The sequence below is a fragment of the Stegastes partitus genome, unplaced genomic scaffold (assembly GCF_000690725.1).
Source record: "Stegastes partitus isolate 25-593 unplaced genomic scaffold, Stegastes_partitus-1.0.2 Scaffold1158, whole genome shotgun sequence".
NCBI classification, from domain to species: Eukaryota; Metazoa; Chordata; class Actinopteri; family Pomacentridae; genus Stegastes; species Stegastes partitus.
The window spans coordinates 197,652-220,478 of NW_007578889.1; the positions used below are offsets into that span (position 1 = coordinate 197,652).

General features: G+C 40.0%; 2 protein-coding genes across 2 annotated transcripts; both read left to right on the forward strand.

The window, feature by feature from the left end:
- Positions 1–955: 955 nt before the first annotated feature.
- Positions 956–14,004, forward strand: LOC103368468 (beta-1,4 N-acetylgalactosaminyltransferase 1-like). The gene is made up of 11 exons (XM_008296865.1): positions 956–1,235; positions 3,366–3,565; positions 3,667–3,849; positions 6,172–6,278; positions 7,229–7,266; positions 7,387–7,567; positions 8,685–8,777; positions 10,546–10,733; positions 10,818–10,958; positions 11,878–12,115; positions 12,222–14,004. The coding sequence occupies exons 1-11, from the start codon at positions 1,137–1,139 to the stop codon at positions 12,431–12,433; spliced, it is 1,680 nt and encodes a 559-aa protein (XP_008295087.1). The 5' UTR covers positions 956–1,136; the 3' UTR covers positions 12,434–14,004.
- LOC103368471 (beta-1,4 N-acetylgalactosaminyltransferase 1-like) lies at positions 13,211–21,094 on the forward strand. The gene is made up of 8 exons (XM_008296868.1): positions 13,211–13,221; positions 14,104–14,164; positions 14,285–14,465; positions 15,582–15,674; positions 17,443–17,630; positions 17,715–17,855; positions 18,775–19,012; positions 19,119–21,094. The coding sequence occupies exons 1-8, from the start codon at positions 13,211–13,213 to the stop codon at positions 19,328–19,330; spliced, it is 1,125 nt and encodes a 374-aa protein (XP_008295090.1). The 3' UTR covers positions 19,331–21,094.
- Positions 21,095–22,827: the final 1,733 nt, after the last annotated feature.

Here is a 22,827-nt window from a genome sequence, read left to right on the forward strand (position 1 = left end):
TTTCATTATGTAAATGTAGTGCTACATCAACTAACCAATAAATTTAAGCTTCAATCACACACAACATTAAGTTGATGGAATTACTGACATTATTATGCCAACCAAACCCTTGAAAAGAATGTTTGTGAGTTGTAAAAAAATAAATAAATAAATAAATAAAATAAAGTAAAAAAGGGAAATTAGAATTTTTTAAATTTTATTTATTTTTTTAAATCTTTCAATTATATTATCAAGGTCAAGGTTAATTTATTAATACCTTAGGGAAGATTTGTTTTGCAGAAAAAACAAATGATAGTGTTTGGCAAACAAACAAAAAAAGTGCTCAGTATTCCACCATTTGTTGATATGATAGCCAGGAAGTAATAAAGACAAGATCAAATAAATAAGATCAAGATCAGTAAAAGTAAGTCACAATAAAAAATCAATAAATAAAAGCAATCTCTAGGACAAAAAAGAGGATACCAGTAAAACCAGTATTTAATTAAGTGATGGAAAGAAAAGGTCCCTTGAATGACTTTTTAGAGCGCAAAACACTAACAGAGACACAGTCAGCTGTCAAATTGGACCAATCAGAGCAGAGCAAAACAGCACCGTTTAATATTCCCTTTCAAGTGCCTGTTTGAAAAAAACAAAAATGGAAAACATGTACTGAGAATATTACAGGACGACGTATTAATAGTGATCCAAAATGCGGTCATGTGTAAAGAATAAATCATATAAATCAAAAAAATAAACAAGGCCTCATATTGGAAATTGTGGAATAATCATAATCATTGATTAGATTTATATAGGAGTAACTCAAAGTCACTAATAAGTGAATAAAAGGATAAAATCTGAATTCAGGCCCTACCTGAAAACACTCAAATGAAGTACAAGAAAGAAGCAACATGTATTTCTTAATGAAGCGGGTCAAAACTTGCACAGATTACCGCTTCCGGAGTCAAACTCCAAAAGTGCGCTACTGGGGAGGGAGGAACGGTGTCTGGTCAGCTCAATGGAGAAATGATACAACCTCACCTGGAGAAACTTTCTCAACTTTTACGCACCGAATTTCACTTGGATTGTTCACCTTCAGCTGCTTACAGGGATGATGTCGCACCGCTCTAAAGGTGTGGCTGCGTCAGATCACCAAACCCATGTTCCGCAGACAGCATGCGCAACTGTCCGTCAAAAGTTCTGAGAATTTGTGCGGAAGTCGGCTTAATCGGAAAACACCTCCAGTGGATTCACCAACAGTAAGAAATATGTCCTTTTTAAAATTTTATTTATTTGTTTATTTATTTATTACCCCTTCTGTCTTCCTTGCTTATTCTTTTCTGATAAGACATGTCTGGATTGGTGAGGATTTGTCTACTGAAATACCGGTTCCATAGGCTGCTCCAAAGCAAATATGAAATGTGTGTTAGACGTGCTGCAGCGCTACACAAAAAGCCAAACCTAACCTAGTGTTCATTGTTTTACTCCTTTATCATTAAGTTGTGAATATATGACTTTAGTTTAGGAGCTAACAATGGGGGAGTGGTGTTAGTTTGAGGCTTATCTATTTAGACAAATCACTGGTTTCTATCATGTGGCCTATAGGTTGGATTTTTATTTATAAAAGACTGTTTTAGGAAAGACAGAAAAGGGAGGGAAAACTGTCAAGAGAGAATATATTAAAGGTAAACAGTCATTTACTGTAACTTGCAGTAACCCTGAGAAGTCCTGTTCTCTTCAGTCGCCAAAATGCAAATCAGGAAAAAAAAAATTTAAATTCAAGCAAAACCTACATCAAAATACATCCGCAAATAAAGAATACAACATTTGTGTTGCGTGGCATCTTACAAAAGGAGTCCAGAGTCATGCTTTTGACTTGTACAGACATCCAGGCAGCATATTTTGGACAGAAATTCACACACATGCGCAGAATGTATTCAGGCCTCTTTATTTTTTTGCACGTTTTTTAAAAACTTTTGTAACATTTAATCTTACATTGATTCCACTGTGTGCTCTTGATAAAGGTTGTCAGTCCCTGATTAGTCTAGTATCCAGGTGTGAGGTAGTCCAGGGGTGCTCTGCTTGGTCTGAGAGTGTTGGCTGATTCCATCGTGCTTGTCTAAGTGTTGTTTCCAGTGTCCCTCTGAGCTTTGTTCATGTGCTCTCTACTCAACTTGGGCACATGAAAATGATCTGATAACCCAACTTGACATTATGTAGAATACTTCCAGCTAGACCAGTTAGGCTACCCACATACCACGCAGCCTTTCATACTGGTCTTTATGCTTGTGCACTTGTTATCATGTTTAAACACAGCTTAAGTTAAGAACAGGGACACCTGCTTTTGACATCTCTGGTTAGATGCTAAACTGTCTTCCGTTGTCTCGGTAAGAGTAAAGTGAAATCTAATCTAATATAACCTAATTATTTATATTAGGAAATATCTAGCTAGCAGACAATTTATAAATGACCAGTAGTTTAGCTTCAGTGTGGAAAAAATAAGTGCAAAGGCCACAGATACATTTAGCCCTCATCTCACCTTCATGTTTACTGACAGCAGAATTTCAATTCTTCAGTGCACTTTAAAAGAGCATAATAGCTAAACATGGAGATTCAGTGGATGGAAAGATCTGTCTCCTGATAACAGACGTAACGCGCTGCCTCTAGAAGGCTTAGCTGTGACCTTATCATTTGCCTGTTCTTCATTCAAATGCACAGGGGGTGCAAAAGGGAGGAAGCTACTCAATACACTGACAACCTAAATTAAAAAGTAAATTAAATTAAAGAAAAGAAAATAGTGGTGAAGGTCAGGGCATTAGTGTTAACTAGAAAAGAGCAGTAAAACTAACCAGAAGCTTCAGTGACAAAGCGTTCACATCCTGTAGCCGCCTATCTGTGGTTGTCAGTCTAAATCAGGAAGTCTAACACTACACTGTGACATTTACAAAATTGTATAGGAGCTTCAAAGCATCATTCTGATTTTGAAAAGAATGTTTGCTGGTATGAACTATCGGTTGTGCATGTACAGACTGCTCTGCATTAAATTGTTTACACCACCAATATGCTTGCACATCTGCAGTATGATACATGAATGGGATCCATTATTCAATCTGTGATGGGATCCAGCAAATCAGACAACCTTTATTAAGTTAAAATGTAGCTCTTATCATTTCAAATTTAAGGAAAGCTCATTATTTTGGTAGGTCTTTACATGGCAGTCGCTTTATTTGTGCTTTCACCTCCGCAGAGTTTCAAGGACTGAAAAAACCAGGCTCATGTCTAGGTGTCCAATTTTGTCAAAATGGAAAATTCCCACATTGGACACAGGTCTCTCACATGCCCCTTTGTCCTGTTTACCATTTTGACATTTCAACAAATCTTCCTTTTAGATGAATAACATCAATAAGAAGTGTCTCGGATTGATTTTGGTCAGTGGATTACTGCTGATGTTCCTGTTTCATGCTTGGAGGCCCGGGACCAGTTCAGGAGTCGACATACGGTCAAAACAGAGTAGTCCAATAAAACAATTCTTCCGTGGGAAAACTGGAGACACCAACATTCCCTACCATATAAAGGAGGACGTGGCATGGTGTGTTATTTATCAGCATGACTGTAATTTTGCTTAAATTATGTTCTAAATTCAAATAATCATCCTTATCAACTCACTCTGTACTCTGTTTTCTGACCCAGTCGTTTGGCACAAAATGCATGTGTATGCCAGGCTGATCAGGAAAGCTTTCACCTGCCGTTCTCCAACCTGCTCTTTCCACGAGTGTGGGCCCACAACCTAGATCTTGCATTCTTGGAGCTCCACCCTGATCCTGACAGCATAAAACGTCACAGAGCTCAGGAGTACAACAACTTCCAGTGGAGGTATAGTTTAAATGATAATATCACTCTGATTATGTGTGAGTTATGTAACTGTTTGCTTTGCTTTTTAAATGTTTGTTTCATTAAAAGATGTTCACAGTTTTGTAAGATGTGGAGAAAATCCATGTGGATTAAGGATCTGCACTTTGACACAAAAGGCTGGGTCATGAATCACTACCAACTATTCCAGAGAGACGTCTCTAAGTCATGCTGTAACATGATAACATCTCACTTGGCAGTGCTGCCTGTTGAAATGCCTCAACGTCTTCCGCACCCATCTTAATAAAGCGTTAGTTCAGTTTGACACCTCCCCCATTGTGGCATGTATTTGAAACCAATAACCGTTTCAGACTACATCATATCAGCATGAAAATATACCAGCCAAAAAGACGTAAGGCATCACGAATGAAATTGGACATGACAATTGATAGTTTTGTCCTCATTGTTTATCATTGCTGCAAACAACCAGTGCTGCATTTCGGATACGTCACAACATCCCAACAAAGGGCTTCTGTTTCTGTTCCTCTTACGTTCTCCTGTGTTGTATGACAACGTCTGGAACATGGCTGTGAAGTTGACCAATAGGAGCGCAGAGGGCGGTTTCATACACAACTTGGGGAAACAGAAGACGATCTAAAAACATTTGATGTAACAGATACCACTGTTTTAATAGACTTAGTAGAAGCGATATTCTTGATGCAGTTTGTCTTAAATGAGCAAGGTTTACGTGAATAATCTTGCTACATATTTGAAGATAAGCTCTCTGGTGGTCACAGTTGATTTTTTTTTACATTTCAGTTATACGCATAAAGTACATTTTTAAAAAAAAATCATGTAGTTAAGCTTAGATGGCTCAAGATTTGTGGCAATGAAACCATCTGATTAATTAATTTTACCAGCATTATTTTAGACAATGGATAAGTCACCCAGGTCAGAGGATATTTCACAGTATAATAACTCTTAGGCAACAGGATTGTCTTTTTTAAAAGAGTATTTCATCTGTCAGCTTTTGTCACTTCTGCTTGTGCAGAGCTCAATACTAGGACCATACAGTACTACTGCCTCTTCTGTATGTGTCTGGAATATGGCGATTATTGCACATGAATTAAATAATACAGCTTTTTTCTGATATGTTAAAGAATAGAATAGAACAGAATATACTTTATTTATCCCAGACCTGGGAAATTATTGTAAACAGCAGCATCCAAAAACATAGAAGACAGTACAAGAAAATAACAATAGTTAAGTAATATGCATCGCCAGTGTCCGCACACAGCAGGTCCAAGGCCCCACCGTCTCCGGTTGGGCAGTCCACACACTGGCTGAATGCGGGGAGAGTGGTAGAGAGTGACATATTAGTCTCCTGAGATGACGATCATAGACTGAGGGTGTGATGTTTGCAGCTGGGACACTGAACTACGGATGAGTTCACAGGCTGCAGAAGCATCAGCCGAGGAGGGGATGTAAACTGTAATCGCCAAAAACTCCCTCGGCAGGTAAAACAGCCGCAAATCAACCGCCAGCAGTTCAGCATCCTTTTTTTTTTTTTTTTTTTTAGCATGTCCGGTCCAGCATCATAGCAAGCAGAATGATGACCTGAATGCTGTGTTGTGCTGAACAGATTTACTTTGCCAAGGGGAGCTTTACAAATATAAGGCCCCTCTTGATAGTCTGATTTTCCTTTATTTATGTATGTAGTCATTCTATTTTATTTTGTTCAGTTATTTTGGATGCTGGATTCTTATTGAGTTACATGTCATATTGCTGGACCTGAAAAAGGAAAAAGAAAAGTGTGCAGTCCAAAGAAGTGCGAGGAAGAGTGAAAGGAAAGTAGAGGAAAACAAAAGAAAACAAATACACCATAATCTAGCTGCACTAACTGCACTGCTGTACTAACACACAGCAGAGACGATCTGACGACTTTTGTGGGAAAACCGGGCCGACAATCATCAAGAGTACCTGCAAGAGATGCAGAAGCTGAGAAAACCTGAATCTCAACGATTGCCAGAGCATCAAGACCTATACATGCACACATTGATGAGACTAGGCAAAGAAACACAAAAGAAAAAAGTTCAGCAGTTCAGCATCCTTTGTGCAGCGCTGCTCTTTAACACTAATGTGCCCAGCAGTACATCATCTCTCATTCACACACATGGCGAGTCCCCAGCCTTTCTTCTTACCACTCTCCCTCCAGCTCCGGACCGCTCTGACCAGGTGGAATGCATCCAAAATTACGAGCGAGTCCGGAGTGAGTTTGTTCAGGCATGACTCTGTGAACAACACAAGGCTGCACTAAAGTATGTTATGTTATATGTGTACATATAGGTCCTACAGTCCTGCGGATGTGCTTATTGTAGCGGAGGCCAACAGTCCTCTTCAGTATCCTACCCAGGGTGTGGAGGTGCGACCTCTGCAAACAATCATCATTCCAGGTAACAACACATTTTAACACAGTTTCCTTAACAGGCTGGGCCTAAATGCTTCACATTTAATGAGTTTTTTTTTTTTCAAGATACGTTTCAGCACCAAAACTGGTCCAAAAACATCACAGAGTGACGATTTGTCACAAAAACAACATACCTTACGTATTTACTTTGCCCTACAATTTCACATCGATTACAAACTGAAATTTTCCATAAAAATAAGACTTTGCTCCAATGACGGCATCAGATTATTGAAACTCACAAATGGTGAATGTATTCTGGGTTTTGACAAAATGTTAAGAGGAGCTGAAGTTTAGATATAAGGTTTCTTTTCTTGTCAGACAATGAGTTACTTATAACAGCCGTGGTACAACAGCTCCTTTCTGAACAACTCATTGTCTGATAAGAAAAAAAAAACTTATATCTAAAATCAACCAAATTAACCTAGTCACGCTATTATGAGCTGAAGCTTAGTTTGTTGCTTCCAGCTGTTTGTAGGGGTCTTTCCTCAGAGTTTATTGAACACTTGCAGCATCAGACGGCAGCATAATCCATATAAGCATATCTACACATGTAAAACAACAGCAGTAACCTCATCAGTTGCTTATAATTATCTCTGAATGGAGGTGAGCTGTCACACACAAGCTCACAGTTTATCAGCTACAGCTAAACCATTTGTTACGTAGCAGATTTAGATCTAGTCTTTTGCTTGTTAGTGCATTAGCATCCATTATGACACTTGATCTCACGTGTACGATGTGAAATAACTCATTTATGGGTTTGTCTGAATGAAGCCGTAAACATAAATGTAAAAGTGACCCATGTAAGAATGACGGAATGGCGTCACATTACAGATAGATGAAGCTATATTCACTTGCTACTGGTACTGTGACTGCTGTTTGAGTCTTGATCATTATTTCACTTTGACATCTTTAGTAATCGCTGCTCTCTTTCCATAGGTTTGGGTCTGAAAGAAGAAGCAAGATCAGTCCATACAGTAATTTCTTCATTTTGAGGTTTTCATTGTGGTTGACTTTTCCCCCCCCTTTTTTTTTTTGTCCAAATGTTAAAGTTTATTTTTTTCTTCCCCCAAAAAACTCTGAAAATGATCGAAAAGGTATATTTGACAGCAACTCTGGGGATTTTTGATGTTGCTGCGACGGTGGACGGGGTCTCCATCACAGGAGAGGGAGAGAAGCAGATGATGCTGTCGAGTCCTCGTCTCCCTGACCTGAACAGGCAGCTGGAGTTCGTCACCTATACAAACACTGTGTTCCACCCGAAGACAGCAGATACAAGTAAAGTTATCATGTGGATACTAAAACGAGAATGTCATGTGCATACATTTGATGGTGTAGAGTAGACCCTCAGTAGTAAAATAAAAATTCTTTTAGACATATTTTTAATAATAGAATAGGCATTATTGAAAATGAGTTACGCAAGTATTAATACAGGCTGAGTTCTAAACATATGGAAATGGTGTTCAGATACGACCTCATAACTATCATGAGATGGTCAATGAGTAATAAAAAATAACTACCTAAAGAGACCAAAGTGAAGCAAGGTTAGGTTTGACTGCTCTTACAGTGCAAAACATTATCTCTAAGCAAAAGTAAAGTTTTAGGTTGAAGTGCAAATTTAATGGCTGATCATCTGTTGCCTGTCAAAAGGAAGATTTGTCACTTAGGATATATCCAGGCTGGGTGGTGTGGGAATACTCACGCAGTCTGTCAAAGCCTGGACCAGGAAGCAAGTTTAGTTCTGGCCTCACTGCCTGACAGTTAACCAACACCACAGATTTGGCCATGAGCTAGATAACTACCTCTGGGTGTACCTGTCTGGCTCCTGCCTGCTTAGAAAGAAGCAAACTTGTTCATTTGAAGCCACATCATCAGAACCACAATACAGGTACTCAATATGATATGAGCATTACCTGCTGGTCAGTTCAGTTTAGTTATATACATACATATATATATGTTTATGTTTATGTTTATGTTTATGTTTATGTTCCTGCATGTCACATAGTAATATTTTGCTCATCATTTGACAGCAAAAGCAAAATGTCCTCTGTTGTAATGCCTATACATATTTATATCCCAGATTTCAATATCTGACATTTTTTTATTCCTATTCTGTTCTAATTATGATGAAAAGACCAAATAAGTGGAACAAGTGTGCAATAAAAATTGCAACAGATTCATGAAAGGTCGTTCTCTGAACATGGAGAAGAAGTCATTTAAATGTTAGTCTCTCCCTGTGAAACTTGTTTCCAGTGCATCTAAAAAAAATTTAAAAAAAAAAGTTGTACTTGCCTGTGCAAATACAGCTTACCATGAAAATCGTATCTTCATGATAATATGCACTTACTTCATCACCTCTGACTTGGATTTGTCACTGTTTTGTTTCATTCTGCAGTTCGGTTTGCAACCAAAAGTCAACGGTCATTTTTCATCATCAAAGTTGGGCATCCAATCATTCCGAAGCTTTACAACTCTGGATACCAGGAAGGTTTGTTATTGTGTATCATCTTTATATATTTACACACACACACATATATATATACTTTGCTGCAATGTACTTCTTCATGACGACATCACGGAGCTGGTGGATGTTAGAGACTTTGTGCTCCTCCACCTTCCGTTTGAGGATGCCCCACAGATGCTCAATAGGTTTTAGGTCTGGAGATATGCTTGGCCAGTCTATCACGTTCACCCTCAACTTCTTTAGCAAGGCAGTGGTTGCCTTGAAGGTGTGTTTGGGGTTGTTATCATGTGGAATACTGCCCGGTGGCCCAGTGTCTGAAGGGAGGGGATCATACTCTGCTTCAGGATGTCACAGTACGTGTTGGCATTCATGGTTTCCCTCAATGAACTGTAGTTGTCCGGTGCCGGTGTTGAGGAAATTTTCTATGATCCACATAAAGTCCAGTGGTCCGAGTTGTCTTTGTCTTGTTTTATTCAAAGCTTTGAAGGTACAGGTCATACAGAATGCAAGCAGTCTGCAGGAGAGTACACATGAATGCAGGCAGCATAGTATTCTTATACATGTACAGGCGTGGTCTTTACTTCAACGGTAGTATAACAATCTCATGCTGGAAAACAACAGCTGGGTGTACAGGGTCTACTCATCCACAGACATTTAGAAGACTAAACACGGTGGATCAGGCATCAATAGTCTAAACACATGGGATGCACAACTTCTTCTTCCCATGTATAGCCACTAGTGTTTACCTAGATGTTATGGGAACACATTTTGGGCCTGTAACCTTTCCACTCAGCTTTAATAAAACTTAGAGAAACTTAGAGAAACTTGCTTTAACATTGTTCATGCAGATGCAATATTTTTCCATTACACTGGCAGCACTCATGCAGCCCCAGATCATGACACTCCCACCACCATGTTTGACTGTAGGCAAGACACACTTGTCTTTGTACTCCTCATCTGGTTTCCGCCACACACACTCGACACCATCTGAACCAAATACGTTTATTTTGGACTCATCAGACCACAAGACATGGTTCCAGTAATCCATGTCCTTAGTCTGCTTGTCCTTAGCAAACTGTTTGTGGGCTTTCTTGTGCATCATCTTTAGAAGAGTCTTCCTTCTGGGATGACAGACACGCAGGCCAATTTGATGCAGTGTGCGGCGTATGGTCTGAGCACTGACACACCAACCCCCCACCCCTTCAACCTCTGGAGCAATGCTGGCAGCACTTATACATCTATTTTCCAAAGACAACCTTCTGAGTGGAACCTGTGCTGTTAAACCGCTGTATGGTCTTGACCGCCGTGCTGCTGCTCAGTTTCAGGATGTTGGCAATCTTCTTATAGTCTAGGCCATCTTTATGTAGTGCAACAGTTCTTTTTTCAGATCCTCAGAGAGTTCTTTGCCATGAGGTGCCATGTTAAACTTCCAGTGATCAGTATGAGAGAGTGTGAGAGCGATAACACCAAATTTAACACGCCTGCTCCCCATTCACACCTGAGACCTTGTAACGCTAACGGGTCACATGACAGGGGGGAGGGAAAATGGCTTATTGGGACCAGTTTGGACATTTTCACTTAAGGGTGTACTCACTTTTGTTGCCAGTGGTTTAGACATTAATGGCTGTCTATTTTGAGGGAACACTGTTACACAAACTGTACACTGACTGCTTTAGACTGTAGCAAAGTGTCTTTTCTTCAGTGTTGTCCCATGAAGAGATATACTGTATACATACTGTACATGATTTCAAAATCACATCTCCGTATGATTTATTTTTCTGTTTCCACTTAGAGTACAACATTAGTGCTCTTGTCACTATTGCCACCAAGACCTTCCTTCGCTACGACAAGCTCAAAGACCTCATCGACAGCATACGACAGTATTATCCCAACGTCACCATAGTGATAGCAGATGACAACGAGCACCCTCAGCCTGTGACCGGCCCTCATATTGAACATTATATCATGCCATATGGAAAGGTAAAGAAGTTGATGTCTCTCTATGTAGCGTTCTGCATTGTAGTTATTAAATAGTTAGTGTACGTTGATTCCTCTTTTATGCAGGGTTGGTTTGCAGGAAGAAACCTGGCAGTGTCTCAAGTGACCACCAAGTATGTGCTCTGGGTGGATGATGATTTCATCTTCACTGCAAACACCAAGTTGGAGAAGATGGTGGACATACTAGAGAAAACCACTCTGGATCTGGTGAGATGCATGTGACATGTATACGCTGAACTCATTGTATCAAACAGAAGTATTCAGCTCCTTCCTCTTTGCTCCCTCCTTGCTGAGCCACCTAAATGAGGCCAAGGAGCACGCATGTGTCTAAATAAATTAATAGCATGAATACATTCTGAACACATCAGCTCTGACCACACAACATAGTCACAGAAACAGAAGGCAATCGAATGTCACTGTACAATTTATTTTCCTTAAACAGAGGTCCTCATTACCGGTGCGGTGCTGATAGCATCAGCAGCAAATCTCCCCAGCAATTTCCCTTCATATCTCCTCACTCTTGGCTTTACTTTACTGTCTACAAGTAAAATATTCATCTTAGCATTCTGTTGATTCCTTACACGGCTTCCAGTGATCAATGCTGCAATACATTTTTGAGCGACCTTAAGTCGAAACTCAGAACAAAGGTGACCAAGGTTGCGCTGGAATCCAGTTTCTATATGTTTTTATCAGTAAGCCATCTGAACTATTTCAATCAAGATTTATTGCGGACTGATATTTTTTTGTTGTTGTAGTTTGATATTATGTAGCTATTATTTGTCAGATTATAGAGTCAAAAAGAGAAGTAGGAGTGAATGCTGCAGCTTCACACAGTACTCAATCATTCATCAGTATTTTCTGTTAGGTGGCTCTGTTTTTATCATGTATCCTGCAACTGTGGGCTGTAGTGCATGCATGCTCTGTCATTTGATGTCTTGAGGTTACAGAGTGAGTCAAACCACATAAGTATGTCAGAACAGGAGTTGTGAGATTAAAATGCTGTGGCTGAGCAGTAACCCCTCTGTGTGAGAAATGTCTTTAGTTGTTTGTCTGCCTCCATGGATATACACACTCTTATGTTCATAAATGTATTTGCTGTATGTTTTTGTTGCCTTTGTGACACCAGGTCGGCGGCGCGGTGAGAGAGGTGACGGGTTACACTGTAACGTACTGTCACACCATTTCAGTGGAAGCAGGAGGAGAAGAGGGCGACTGTTTGCATATCAGAAATGGCAACCACCACGCCATCGACGGATTTCCCAACTGCGTGGTGGCCGATGCCGTCATCAACTTCTTCATGGGGCAGACGGACAAAGTGCGGCAGGTTGGCTTCGACCCCCGGCTGTCACGACAAGCGCATCTGGGTTGGTATTGATTTCCTGCATTGAGCTGGGGTTACACTGTTGAGTTGATTCAGAACGAAAAGCAAACAAGACCTGTGCTAAAATACATTTTCCTCTGATTCTGTAGAGTTCTTCATCGACGCTCTGGGCTCCCTCCACGTTGGCTCCTGTGGCGACGTCATTGTAAACCACGCATCAAAGATTCAACTGCCCTGGAGTAAAACAGAGTCACAAAAGGCCTATGAAAAATTCCGCTACTTGTCTTCCAGTGCGAACACGAACATGCATAACGAAGTCTACTACTTCAAGAACAGGTTCAAGTGCATGACCAGTCAATGACACACTTGTCTAATGTAAGAGCAACAAATCATTTTTGTTTCCCGGTAAATGAAGAATGCAAAATCTTGTATTGTTATTTTATTTTTTTACAGTTTTTTGTTGTTGTTGTTGTTGTTTTTTTACTGCCTGAACAATTAAAATGCTGTTGTGAGTTGAGAAGTCCACAATTATATGCTTTCATAAACACTATTGACCTGTTTGAGGGGAATTCAGTGCATGTTAGAATCTAAGCTGAGTTGTCAGTCAGCTTTTCTGCACTCAGTATAGTCAACAGCCCTGTTTGCCATTTTTATTGCACAGTAGTTTGGTTTCCAAAACTTCCTGTGGGATCATGTTACAAACCTCAGGCTCAGGAGTTGCAACATGTTTGTCCACAGACGAACTCATAATTATGTTTGGTAATTTCAGGCATCAGTGGTGCAAAGAATGAGTGGATGAGCGAGTGTGGGTGGGAGACCTAAAAAAAACAAAGAAGAAAACAAAGCAATCAAAAGCGAAGGCCATGTGAATGGCATCAAGGCTGCTCAGAGTCTCCTTTGATAGACTTTTTATGTCCTTTGGCCTCTTCCTGTCCACGTGCAGGTTTTGATGTCCTTTGTAACACTCCAGAAAGAGAAAGACCTGAAAGAGCCAAGTAGATGTGAGACAGAACTAGAGAGAGGATGTCATGATAGAAAACATTCTTTTCACAACCAAAAATGCCAAATTTTTGTTGTGACTCCCGGATTCCAGTTTGTCCGCAGCAATGATCAAGAACGTTTTTGACTCCCAACAGTTATGCAGACCCTGTAAGAGTTTATGGTCGTGTCTCCGCGGTTACTCTTTCCAAGTTTCTTTTCCTTTCAGCTGATGTGACAAAGTACAGCCTTCACAGACAGAAACCCATTTGTGCTTACATTCATATATAAGGCCAATTTAGAATCACCAATTAACCTAACATGAGGCAGTAGTGCCTCATCACTTCACCCTGTTTTGACAGTGTCGCGATAAAATGTTGATAAAACGTCATTACTGAGATTTGTTGGATGAAATGCATCATGCTATTCATTACTCTCCTTTAGGAAGCATGCCTTCTCCAAATCTTAGGAGCCTTTTGCATCCACAGGCTGTTTACATCTGGGGAGCTTTTTTTAGCGTTAGTCCTTAAATTAAGCTTTTTTCCTTCCCACGATGTAGAGTAAACTGTTCAGCTGCAAAGTTTGAGGTACGTGCATTGAGAGAGGGGGGAATAAATAAATAAATTGCACACTGATGTAATTTTTTCAGTTGGATTTGGTAGCAAAAAAAGAGATTTTACTGTATTAGATACTTTTTTTTAAGTTGATGTTCATTTCTGTAATTTAGAACCTGATGTGTTTAATGACAGATGAGATTGTATTTTAAGTTGTTGGGGTTTTTTTTTCCAAAAACAAAATACTGGCTGCAGACTTTTTTTTTTTTTTTTAAATACAAATGACACATACGTAGCTAAACATCTGACAGTGTCCCAACAAATGTAGTTGTTCTGTTTGACTTGATTTTTCCCGTCTTCTGTTGGTGTTAAGCAACGATGTTTAGTGTTTAGATCACAATTTTGTCTCATGACTTCTCTTTGTGNGCTATATTCACTTGCTACTGGTACTGTGACTGCTGTTTGAGTCTTGATCATTATTTCACTTTGACATCTTTAGTAATCGCTGCTCTCTTTCCATAGGTTTGGGTCTGAAAGAAGAAGCAAGATCAGTCCATACAGTAATTTCTTCATTTTGAGGTTTTCATTGTGGTTGACTTTTCCCCCCCCTTTTTTTTTTTGTCCAAATGTTAAAGTTTATTTTTTTCTTCCCCCAAAAAACTCTGAAAATGATCGAAAAGGTATATTTGACAGCAACTCTGGGGATTTTTGATGTTGCTGCGACGGTGGACGGGGTCTCCATCACAGGAGAGGGAGAGAAGCAGATGATGCTGTCGAGTCCTCGTCTCCCTGACCTGAACAGGCAGCTGGAGTTCGTCACCTATACAAACACTGTGTTCCACCCGAAGACAGCAGATACAAGTAAAGTTATCATGTGGATACTAAAACGAGAATGTCATGTGCATACATTTGATGGTGTAGAGTAGACCCTCAGTAGTAAAATAAAAATTATTTTAGACGTATTTTTAATAATAGAATAGGCATTATTGAAAATGAGTTACGCAAGTATTAATACAGGCTGAATCTAAACATATGGAAATGGTGTTCAGATACGACCTCATAACTATCATGAGATGGTCAATGAGTAATAAAAAATAACTACCTAAAGAGACCAAAGTGAAGCAAGGTTAGGTTTGACTGCTCTTACAGTGCAAAACATTATCTCTAAGCAAAAGTAAAGTTTTAGGTTGAAGTGCAAAGTTAATGGCTGATAATCTGTTGCCTGTCAAAAGGAAGATTTGTCACTTAGGACATATCCAGGCTGGGTGGTGTGGGAATACTCACGCAGTCTGTCAAAGCCTGGACCAGGAAGCAAGTTTAGTTCTGGCCTCACTGCCTGACAGTTAACCAACACCACAGATTTGGCCATGAGCTAGATAACTACCTCTGGGTGTACCTGTCTGGCTCCTGCCTGCTTAGAAAGAAGCAAACTTGTTCATTTGAAGCCACATCATCAGAACCACAATACAGGTACTCAATATGATATGAGCATTACCTGCTGGTCAGTTCAGTTTAGTTATATACATACATATATATATGTTTATGTTTATGTTTATGTTTATGTTTATGTTCCTGCATGTCACATAGTAATATTTTGCTCATCATTTGACAGCAAAAGCAAAATGTCCTCTGTTGTAATGCCTATACATATTTATATCCCAGATTTCAATATCTGACATTTTTTTATTCCTATTCTGTTCTAATTATGATGAAAAGACCAAATAAGTGGAACAAGTGTGCAATAAAAATTGCAACAGATTCATGAAAGGTCGTTCTCTGAACATGGAGAAGAAGTCATTTAAATGTTAGTCTCTCCCTGTGAAACTTGTTTCCAGTGCATCTAAAAAAAATTTAAAAAAAAAAGTTGTACTTGCCTGTGCAAATACAGCTTACCATGAAAATCGTATCTTCATGATAATATGCACTTACTTCATCACCTCTGACTTGGATTTGTCACTGTTTTGTTTCATTCTGCAGTTCGGTTTGCAACCAAAAGTCAACGGTCATTTTTCATCATCAAAGTTGGGCATCCAATCATTCCGAAGCTTTACAACTCTGGATACCAGGAAGGTTTGTTATTGTGTATCATCTTTATATATTTACACACACACACATATATATATACTTTGCTGCAATGTACTTCTTCATGACGACATCACGGAGCTGGTGGATGTTAGAGACTTTGTGCTCCTCCACCTTCCGTTTGAGGATGCCCCACAGATGCTCAATAGGTTTTAGGTCTGGAGATATGCTTGGCCAGTCTATCACGTTCACCCTCAACTTCTTTAGCAAGGCAGTGGTTGCCTTGAAGGTGTGTTTGGGGTTGTTATCATGTGGAATACTGCCCGGTGGCCCAGTGTCTGAAGGGAGGGGATCATACTCTGCTTCAGGATGTCACAGTACGTGTTGGCATTCATGGTTTCCCTCAATGAACTGTAGTTGTCCGGTGCCGGTGTTGAGGAAATTTTCTATGATCCACATAAAGTCCAGTGGTCCGAGTTGTCTTTGTCTTGTTTTATTCAAAGCTTTGAAGGTACAGGTCATACAGAATGCAATCAGTCTGCAGGAGAGTACACATGAATGCAGGCAGCATAGTATTCTTATACATGTACAGGCGTGGTCTTTACTTCAACGGTAGTATAACAATCTCATGCTGGAAAACAACAGCTGGGTGTACAGGGTCTACTCATCCACAGACATTTAGAAGACTAAACACGGTGGATCAGGCATCAATAGTCTAAACACATGGGATGCACAACTTCTTCTTCCCATGTATAGCCACTAGTGTTTACCTAGATGTTATGGGAACACATTTTGGGCCTGTAACCTTTCCACTCAGCTTTAATAAAACTTAGAGAAACTTAGAGAAACTTGCTTTAACATTGTTCATGCAGATGCAATATTTTTCCATTACACTGGCAGCACTCATGCAGCCCCAGATCATGACACTCCCACCACCATGTTTGACTGTAGGCAAGACACACTTGTCTTTGTACTCCTCATCTGGTTTCCGCCACACACACTCGACACCATCTGAACCAAATACGTTTATTTTGGACTCATCAGACCACAAGACATGGTTCCAGTAATCCATGTCCTTAGTCTGCTTGTCCTTAGCAAACTGTTTGTGGGCTTTCTTGTGCATCATCTTTAGAAGAGTCTTCCTTCTGGGATGACAGACACGCAGGCCAATTTGATGCAGTGTGCGGCGTATGGTCTGAGCACTGACACACCAACCCCCCACCCCTTCAACCTCTGGAGCAATGCTGGCAGCACTTATACATCTATTTTCCAAAGACAACCTTCTGAGTGGAACCTGTGCTGTTAAACCGCTGTATGGTCTTGACCGCCGTGCTGCTGCTCAGTTTCAGGATGTTGGCAATCTTCTTATAGTCTAGGCCATCTTTATGTAGTGCAACAGTTCTTTTTTCAGATCCTCAGAGAGTTCTTTGCCATGAGGTGCCATGTTAAACTTCCAGTGATCAGTATGAGAGAGTGTGAGAGCGATAACACCAAATTTAACACGCCTGCTCCCCATTCACACCTGAGACCTTGTAACGCTAACGGGTCACATGACAGGGGGGAGGGAAAATGGCTTATTGGGACCAGTTTGGACATTTTCACTTAAGGGTGTACTCACTTTTGTTGCCAGTGGTTTAGACATTAATGGCTGTCTATTTTGAGGGAACACTGTTACACAAACTGTACACTGACTGCTTTAGACTGTAGCAAAGTGTCTTTTCTTCAGTGTTGTCCCATGAAGAGATATACTGTATACATACTGTACATGATTTCAAAATCACATCTCCGTATGATTTATTTTTCTGTTTCCACTTAGAGTACAACATTAGTGCTCTTGTCACTATTGCCACCAAGACCTTCCTTCGCTACGACAAGCTCAAAGACCTCATCGACAGCATACGACAGTATTATCCCAACGTCACCATAGTGATAGCAGATGACAACGAGCACCCTCAGCCTGTGACCGGCCCTCATATTGAACATTATATCATGCCATATGGAAAGGTAAAGAAGTTGATGTCTCTCTATGTAGCGTTCTGCATTGTAGTTATTAAATAGTTAGTGTACGTTGATTCCTCTTTTATGCAGGGTTGGTTTGCAGGAAGAAACCTGGCAGTGTCTCAAGTGACCACCAAGTATGTGCTCTGGGTGGATGATGATTTCATCTTCACTGCAAACACCAAGTTGGAGAAGATGGTGGACATACTAGAGAAAACCACTCTGGATCTGGTGAGATGCATGTGACATGTATACGCTGAACTCATTGTATCAAACAGAAGTATTCAGCTCCTTCCTCTTTGCTCCCTCCTTGCTGAGCCACCTAAATGAGGCCAAGGAGCACGCATGTGTCTAAATAAATTAATAGCATGAATACATTCTGAACACATCAGCTCTGACCACACAACATAGTCACAGAAACAGAAGGCAATCGAATGTCACTGTACAATTTATTTTCCTTAAACAGAGGTCCTCATTACCGGTGCGGTGCTGATAGCATCAGCAGCAAATCTCCCCAGCAATTTCCCTTCATATCTCCTCACTCTTGGCTTTACTTTACTGTCTACAAGTAAAATATTCATCTTAGCATTCTGTTGATTCCTTACACGGCTTCCAGTGATCAATGCTGCAATACATTTTTGAGCGACCTTAAGTCGAAACTCAGAACAAAGGTGACCAAGGTTGCGCTGGAATCCAGTTTCTATATGTTTTTATCAGTAAGCCATCTGAACTATTTCAATCAAGATTTATTGCGGACTGATATTTTTTTGTTGTTGTAGTTTGATATTATGTAGCTATTATTTGTCAGATTATAGAGTCAAAAAGAGAAGTAGGAGTGAATGCTGCAGCTTCACACAGTACTCAATCATTCATCAGTATTTTCTGTTAGGTGGCTCTGTTTTTATCATGTATCCTGCAACTGTGGGCTGTAGTGCATGCATGCTCTGTCATTTGATGTCTTGAGGTTACAGAGTGAGTCAAACCACATAAGTATGTCAGAACAGGAGTTGTGAGATTAAAATGCTGTGGCTGAGCAGTAACCCCTCTGTGTGAGAAATGTCTTTAGTTGTTTGTCTGCCTCCATGGATATACACACTCTTATGTTCATAAATGTATTTGCTGTATGTTTTTGTTGCCTTTGTGACACCAGGTCGGCGGCGCGGTGAGAGAGGTGACGGGTTACACTGTAACGTACTGTCACACCATTTCAGTGGAAGCAGGAGGAGAAGAGGGCGACTGTTTGCATATCAGAAATGGCAACCACCACGCCATCGACGGATTTCCCAACTGCGTGGTGGCCGATGCCGTCATCAACTTCTTCATGGGGCAGACGGACAAAGTGCGGCAGGTTGGCTTCGACCCCCGGCTGTCACGACAAGCGCATCTGGGTTGGTATTGATTTCCTGCATTGAGCTGGGGTTACACTGTTGAGTTGATTCAGAACGAAAAGCAAACAAGACCTGTGCTAAAATACATTTTCCTCTGATTCTGTAGAGTTCTTCATCGACGCTCTGGGCTCCCTCCACGTTGGCTCCTGTGGCGACGTCATTGTAAACCACGCATCAAAGATTCAACTGCCCTGGAGTAAAACAGAGTCACAAAAGGCCTATGAAAAATTCCGCTACTTGTCTTCCAGTGCGAACACGAACATGCATAACGAAGTCTACTACTTCAAGAACAGGTTCAAGTGCATGACCAGTCAATGACACACTTGTCTAATGTAAGAGCAACAAATAATTTTTGTTTCCCGATAAATGAAGAACGCAAAATCTTGTATTGTTATTTTATTTTTTTACAGTTTTTTGTTGTTGTTGTTGTTGTTTTTTTACTGCCTGAACAATTAAAATGCTGTTGTGAGTTGAGAAGTCCACAATTATATGCTTTCATAAACACTATTGACCTGTTTGAGGGGAATTCAGTGCATGTTAGAATCTAAGCTGAGTTGTCAGTCAGCTTTTCTGCACTCAGTATAGTCAACAGCCCTGTTTGCCATTTTTATTGCACAGTAGTTTGGTTTCCAAAACTTCCTGTGGGATCATGTTACAAACCTCAGGCTCAGGAGTTGCAACATGTTTGTCCACAGACGAACTCATAATTATGTTTGGTAATTTCAGGCATCAGTGGTGCAAAGAATGAGTGGATGAGCGAGTGTGGGTGGGAGACCTAAAAAAAACAAAGAAGAAAACAAAGCAATCAAAAGCGAAGGCCATGTGAATGGCATCAAGGCTGCTCAGAGTCTCCTTTGATAGACTTTTTATGTCCTTTGGCCTCTTCCTGTCCACGTGCAGGTTTTGATGTCCTTTGTAACACTCCAGAAAGAGAAAGACCTGAAAGAGCCAAGTAGATGTGAGACAGAACTAGAGAGAGGATGTCATGATAGAAAACATTCTTTTCACAACCAAAAATGCCAAATTTTTGTTGTGACTCCCGGATTCCAGTTTGTCCGCAGCAATGATCAAGAACGTTTTTGACTCCCAACAGTTATGCAGACCCTGTAAGAGTTTATGGTCGTGTCTCCGCGGTTACTCTTTCCAAGTTTCTTTTCCTTTCAGCTGATGTGACAAAGTACAGCCTTCACAGACAGAAACCCATTTGTGCTTACATTCATATATAAGGCCAATTTAGAATCACCAATTAACCTAACATGAGGCAGTAGTGCCTCATCACTTCACCCTGTTTTGACAGTGTCGCGATAAAATGTTGATAAAACGTCATTACTGAGATTTGTTGGATGAAATGGATCATGCTACTCATTACTCTCCTTTAGGAAGCATGCCTTCTCCAAATCTTAGGAGCCTTTTGCATCCACAGGCTGTTTACATCTGGGGAGCTTTTTTTAGCGTTAGTCCTTAAATTAAGCTTTTTTCCTTCCCACGATGTAGAGTAAACTGTTCAGCTGCAAAGTTTGAGGTACGTGCATTGAGAGAGGGGGGAATAAATAAATAAATTGCACACTGATGTAATTTTTTCAGTTGGATTTGGTAGCAAAAAAAGAGATTTTACTGTATTAGATACTTTTTTTTAAGTTGATGTTCATTTCTGTAATTTAGAACCTGATGTGTTTAATGACAGATGAGATTGTATTTTAAGTTGTTGGGGTTTTTTTTTCCAAAAACAAAATACTGGCTGCAGACTTTTTTTTTTTTTTTTAAATACAAATGACACATACGTAGCTAAACATCTGACAGTGTCCCAACAAATGTAGTTGTTCTGTTTGACTTGATTTTTCCCGTCTTCTGTTGGTGTTAAGCAACGATGTTTAGTGTTTAGATCACAATTTTGTCTCATGACTTCTCTTTGTGTTGTGTGTGTGTGTGTGTGTGTGTGTGTGTGTGTGTGATGGACATATAATTGTCTATGTGTGAATGTGAGGCAATGAAAGTTCATCCTCTTGTTATCATGCTGGCAAATTAGTCATTGCCTCAACTATGCTGAGAAGTCATTCCTCACTAAAAATAATCTTCAGCTGGTATCGTCTCATCGCTTTGATATGAATACTAACTACTTGTGTGTGTGTTTGGTTGTCTGGGTTAAGTCCACAGCTTGGTGACAAGTGGTTTGTTAAATATAGAGGCATCATTAACTGGAAAGACAGTGGCGCATGACAAATTCAGATGAATCTCAGTTAGCCTGGAAAGATAGTTTCATCGCCTATAAAAAAAAAAAGTGATCCGCAAGACGAGAACTGCTTACTATTCTACCCCTTATTGAGGAGAACAAGAACAACCCCAGGTTTCTTTTTAGCACTGTAGCCAGGCTGCCAAAGAGTCACAGCTCTGTGGAGCCTTGTGTCCCTTTAGCTGTCAGCAGTGAAGACTTAATGTCCTTCTTCACTGACAAGGTTTTGAATATTAGACAAAAAAATTATCAACATGTCTTTCGATGCAGCAGCAGCTCTGGATGCATCCATAGGATACTTAGACTGCTTCTGCTATTGTTGAAGTAGTACTTTTATGAATCTAAGTATCTCCTCTGGGCATTCATGTATCTGTAAAGGTGTAATTTGTGTTTGGTTTCAACCGGGATTAATACGATTAATAAATTGCCTGTGCAAGCTTTTGTTACTGTGGTGGCAGCTGACTCTTTGGAGAGTCATGTGATCCTTCATGCAGAGTAAGGAAACAGATTGTCATTCCAGCTGTTCACCACAAGATGGAAATGAAAGATCAGACAAAAATGCCACACAGGTTGAAAGGTGCTCTGCATTGCCAGGAAGTACCAAAAATGTATGTTTTTTTTTTTTTGTTGCTACATTTTAATTCTTGCTGTTTCTGTACAAACAAATTAATAAGAACAGAAACATGGGATTACTTAGTGTTATATGCGTTTGTAGATATCCTTCTACTATGATCTATTGTTCCTTTATGGGAAAAAGCCAACGGTAACTGAGTAGAGAAAAGAGAATTACTTAATTTCCTTTATTAGACAATTTAACTGACATAACTGTAAGCACAAGCTGTGTACAGTCTTCTCATTTTTGCAGTATTACCTGTAAGCACCTTTCCACAGGTAAATCAGAGCGTTATTGTTAAATCACTGACCTTCCCTGAGGAGTTTGTAGGGTTACTTTCTCAGTATGTGCCCGTACATGTGTGCACGTTAGTAGGCCTGACGGTAGAATCTGGCTTAGTAAACATTTGGCCAGAGCCTTGTGTACCATGTTCTAATTGAAGTGGACTACTTCCTGCCAATTAGTGAAACACTCCTTGAGCTTTAAAGGGAAAGCCCAAAGGGTACAGTGTCTAGAGGCCTCTTTGAAATATGCACAAGAAAAAATTAATAACTTGGCTATCCAACATCAAGCAAGGAAATAATTAGTTTTTTTTTTTTTTTGCCTTTTTTTTTGTCCTGGTTTTGAACTTGCACTACATATAGTTTTATCAGGTCAAGGTAACAGGATTGTGATGAGGAGCAGTCATAGCTTTTAGCCGTTGGACAGCAGAGGGCAGCAGGGCAGCGAGGTGAGACATTAGAACAGAGGGTTTTTGTCAGACGTGTTTTATAAAACGGATCACCTTTTTCTTAGAAAGTAGAAAATGATCAAAAGTAAGCTAATCTATTTCCAGTGTTGGATGTTGAAAAAAAAACAGTAGGTTACACTGCTGATGACCTGTGATCTCCCTCATCCGGCTTTACTTTTTGAAAAAAATCCCTTTGTCATTGTGAATCCAAGCATATTTTTTTCATTTTTAATAATTTCTCC

Excerpts from the sequence above, each read along its gene's own strand:
- LOC103368471 (XM_008296868.1), top strand. Across the intron at positions 14,165-14,284 it reads AAGCAAGATCAGTCCATACA|GTATATTTGACAGCAACTCT; the intron begins GTAATTTCTTCA and ends ATGATCGAAAAG. Across the intron at positions 14,466-15,581 it reads CCCGAAGACAGCAGATACAA|TTCGGTTTGCAACCAAAAGT; the intron begins GTAAAGTTATCA and ends TTCATTCTGCAG.
- LOC103368468 (XM_008296865.1), top strand. The coding sequence starts at position 1,137 with ATGTTCCGCAGACAGCATGCGCAACTGTCCGTCAAAAGTTCTGAGAAT. Across the intron at positions 10,959-11,877 it reads AGAAAACCACTCTGGATCTG|GTCGGCGGCGCGGTGAGAGA; the intron begins GTGAGATGCATG and ends TTGTGACACCAG. Across the intron at positions 12,116-12,221 it reads GTCACGACAAGCGCATCTGG|AGTTCTTCATCGACGCTCTG; the intron begins GTTGGTATTGAT and ends CTGATTCTGTAG.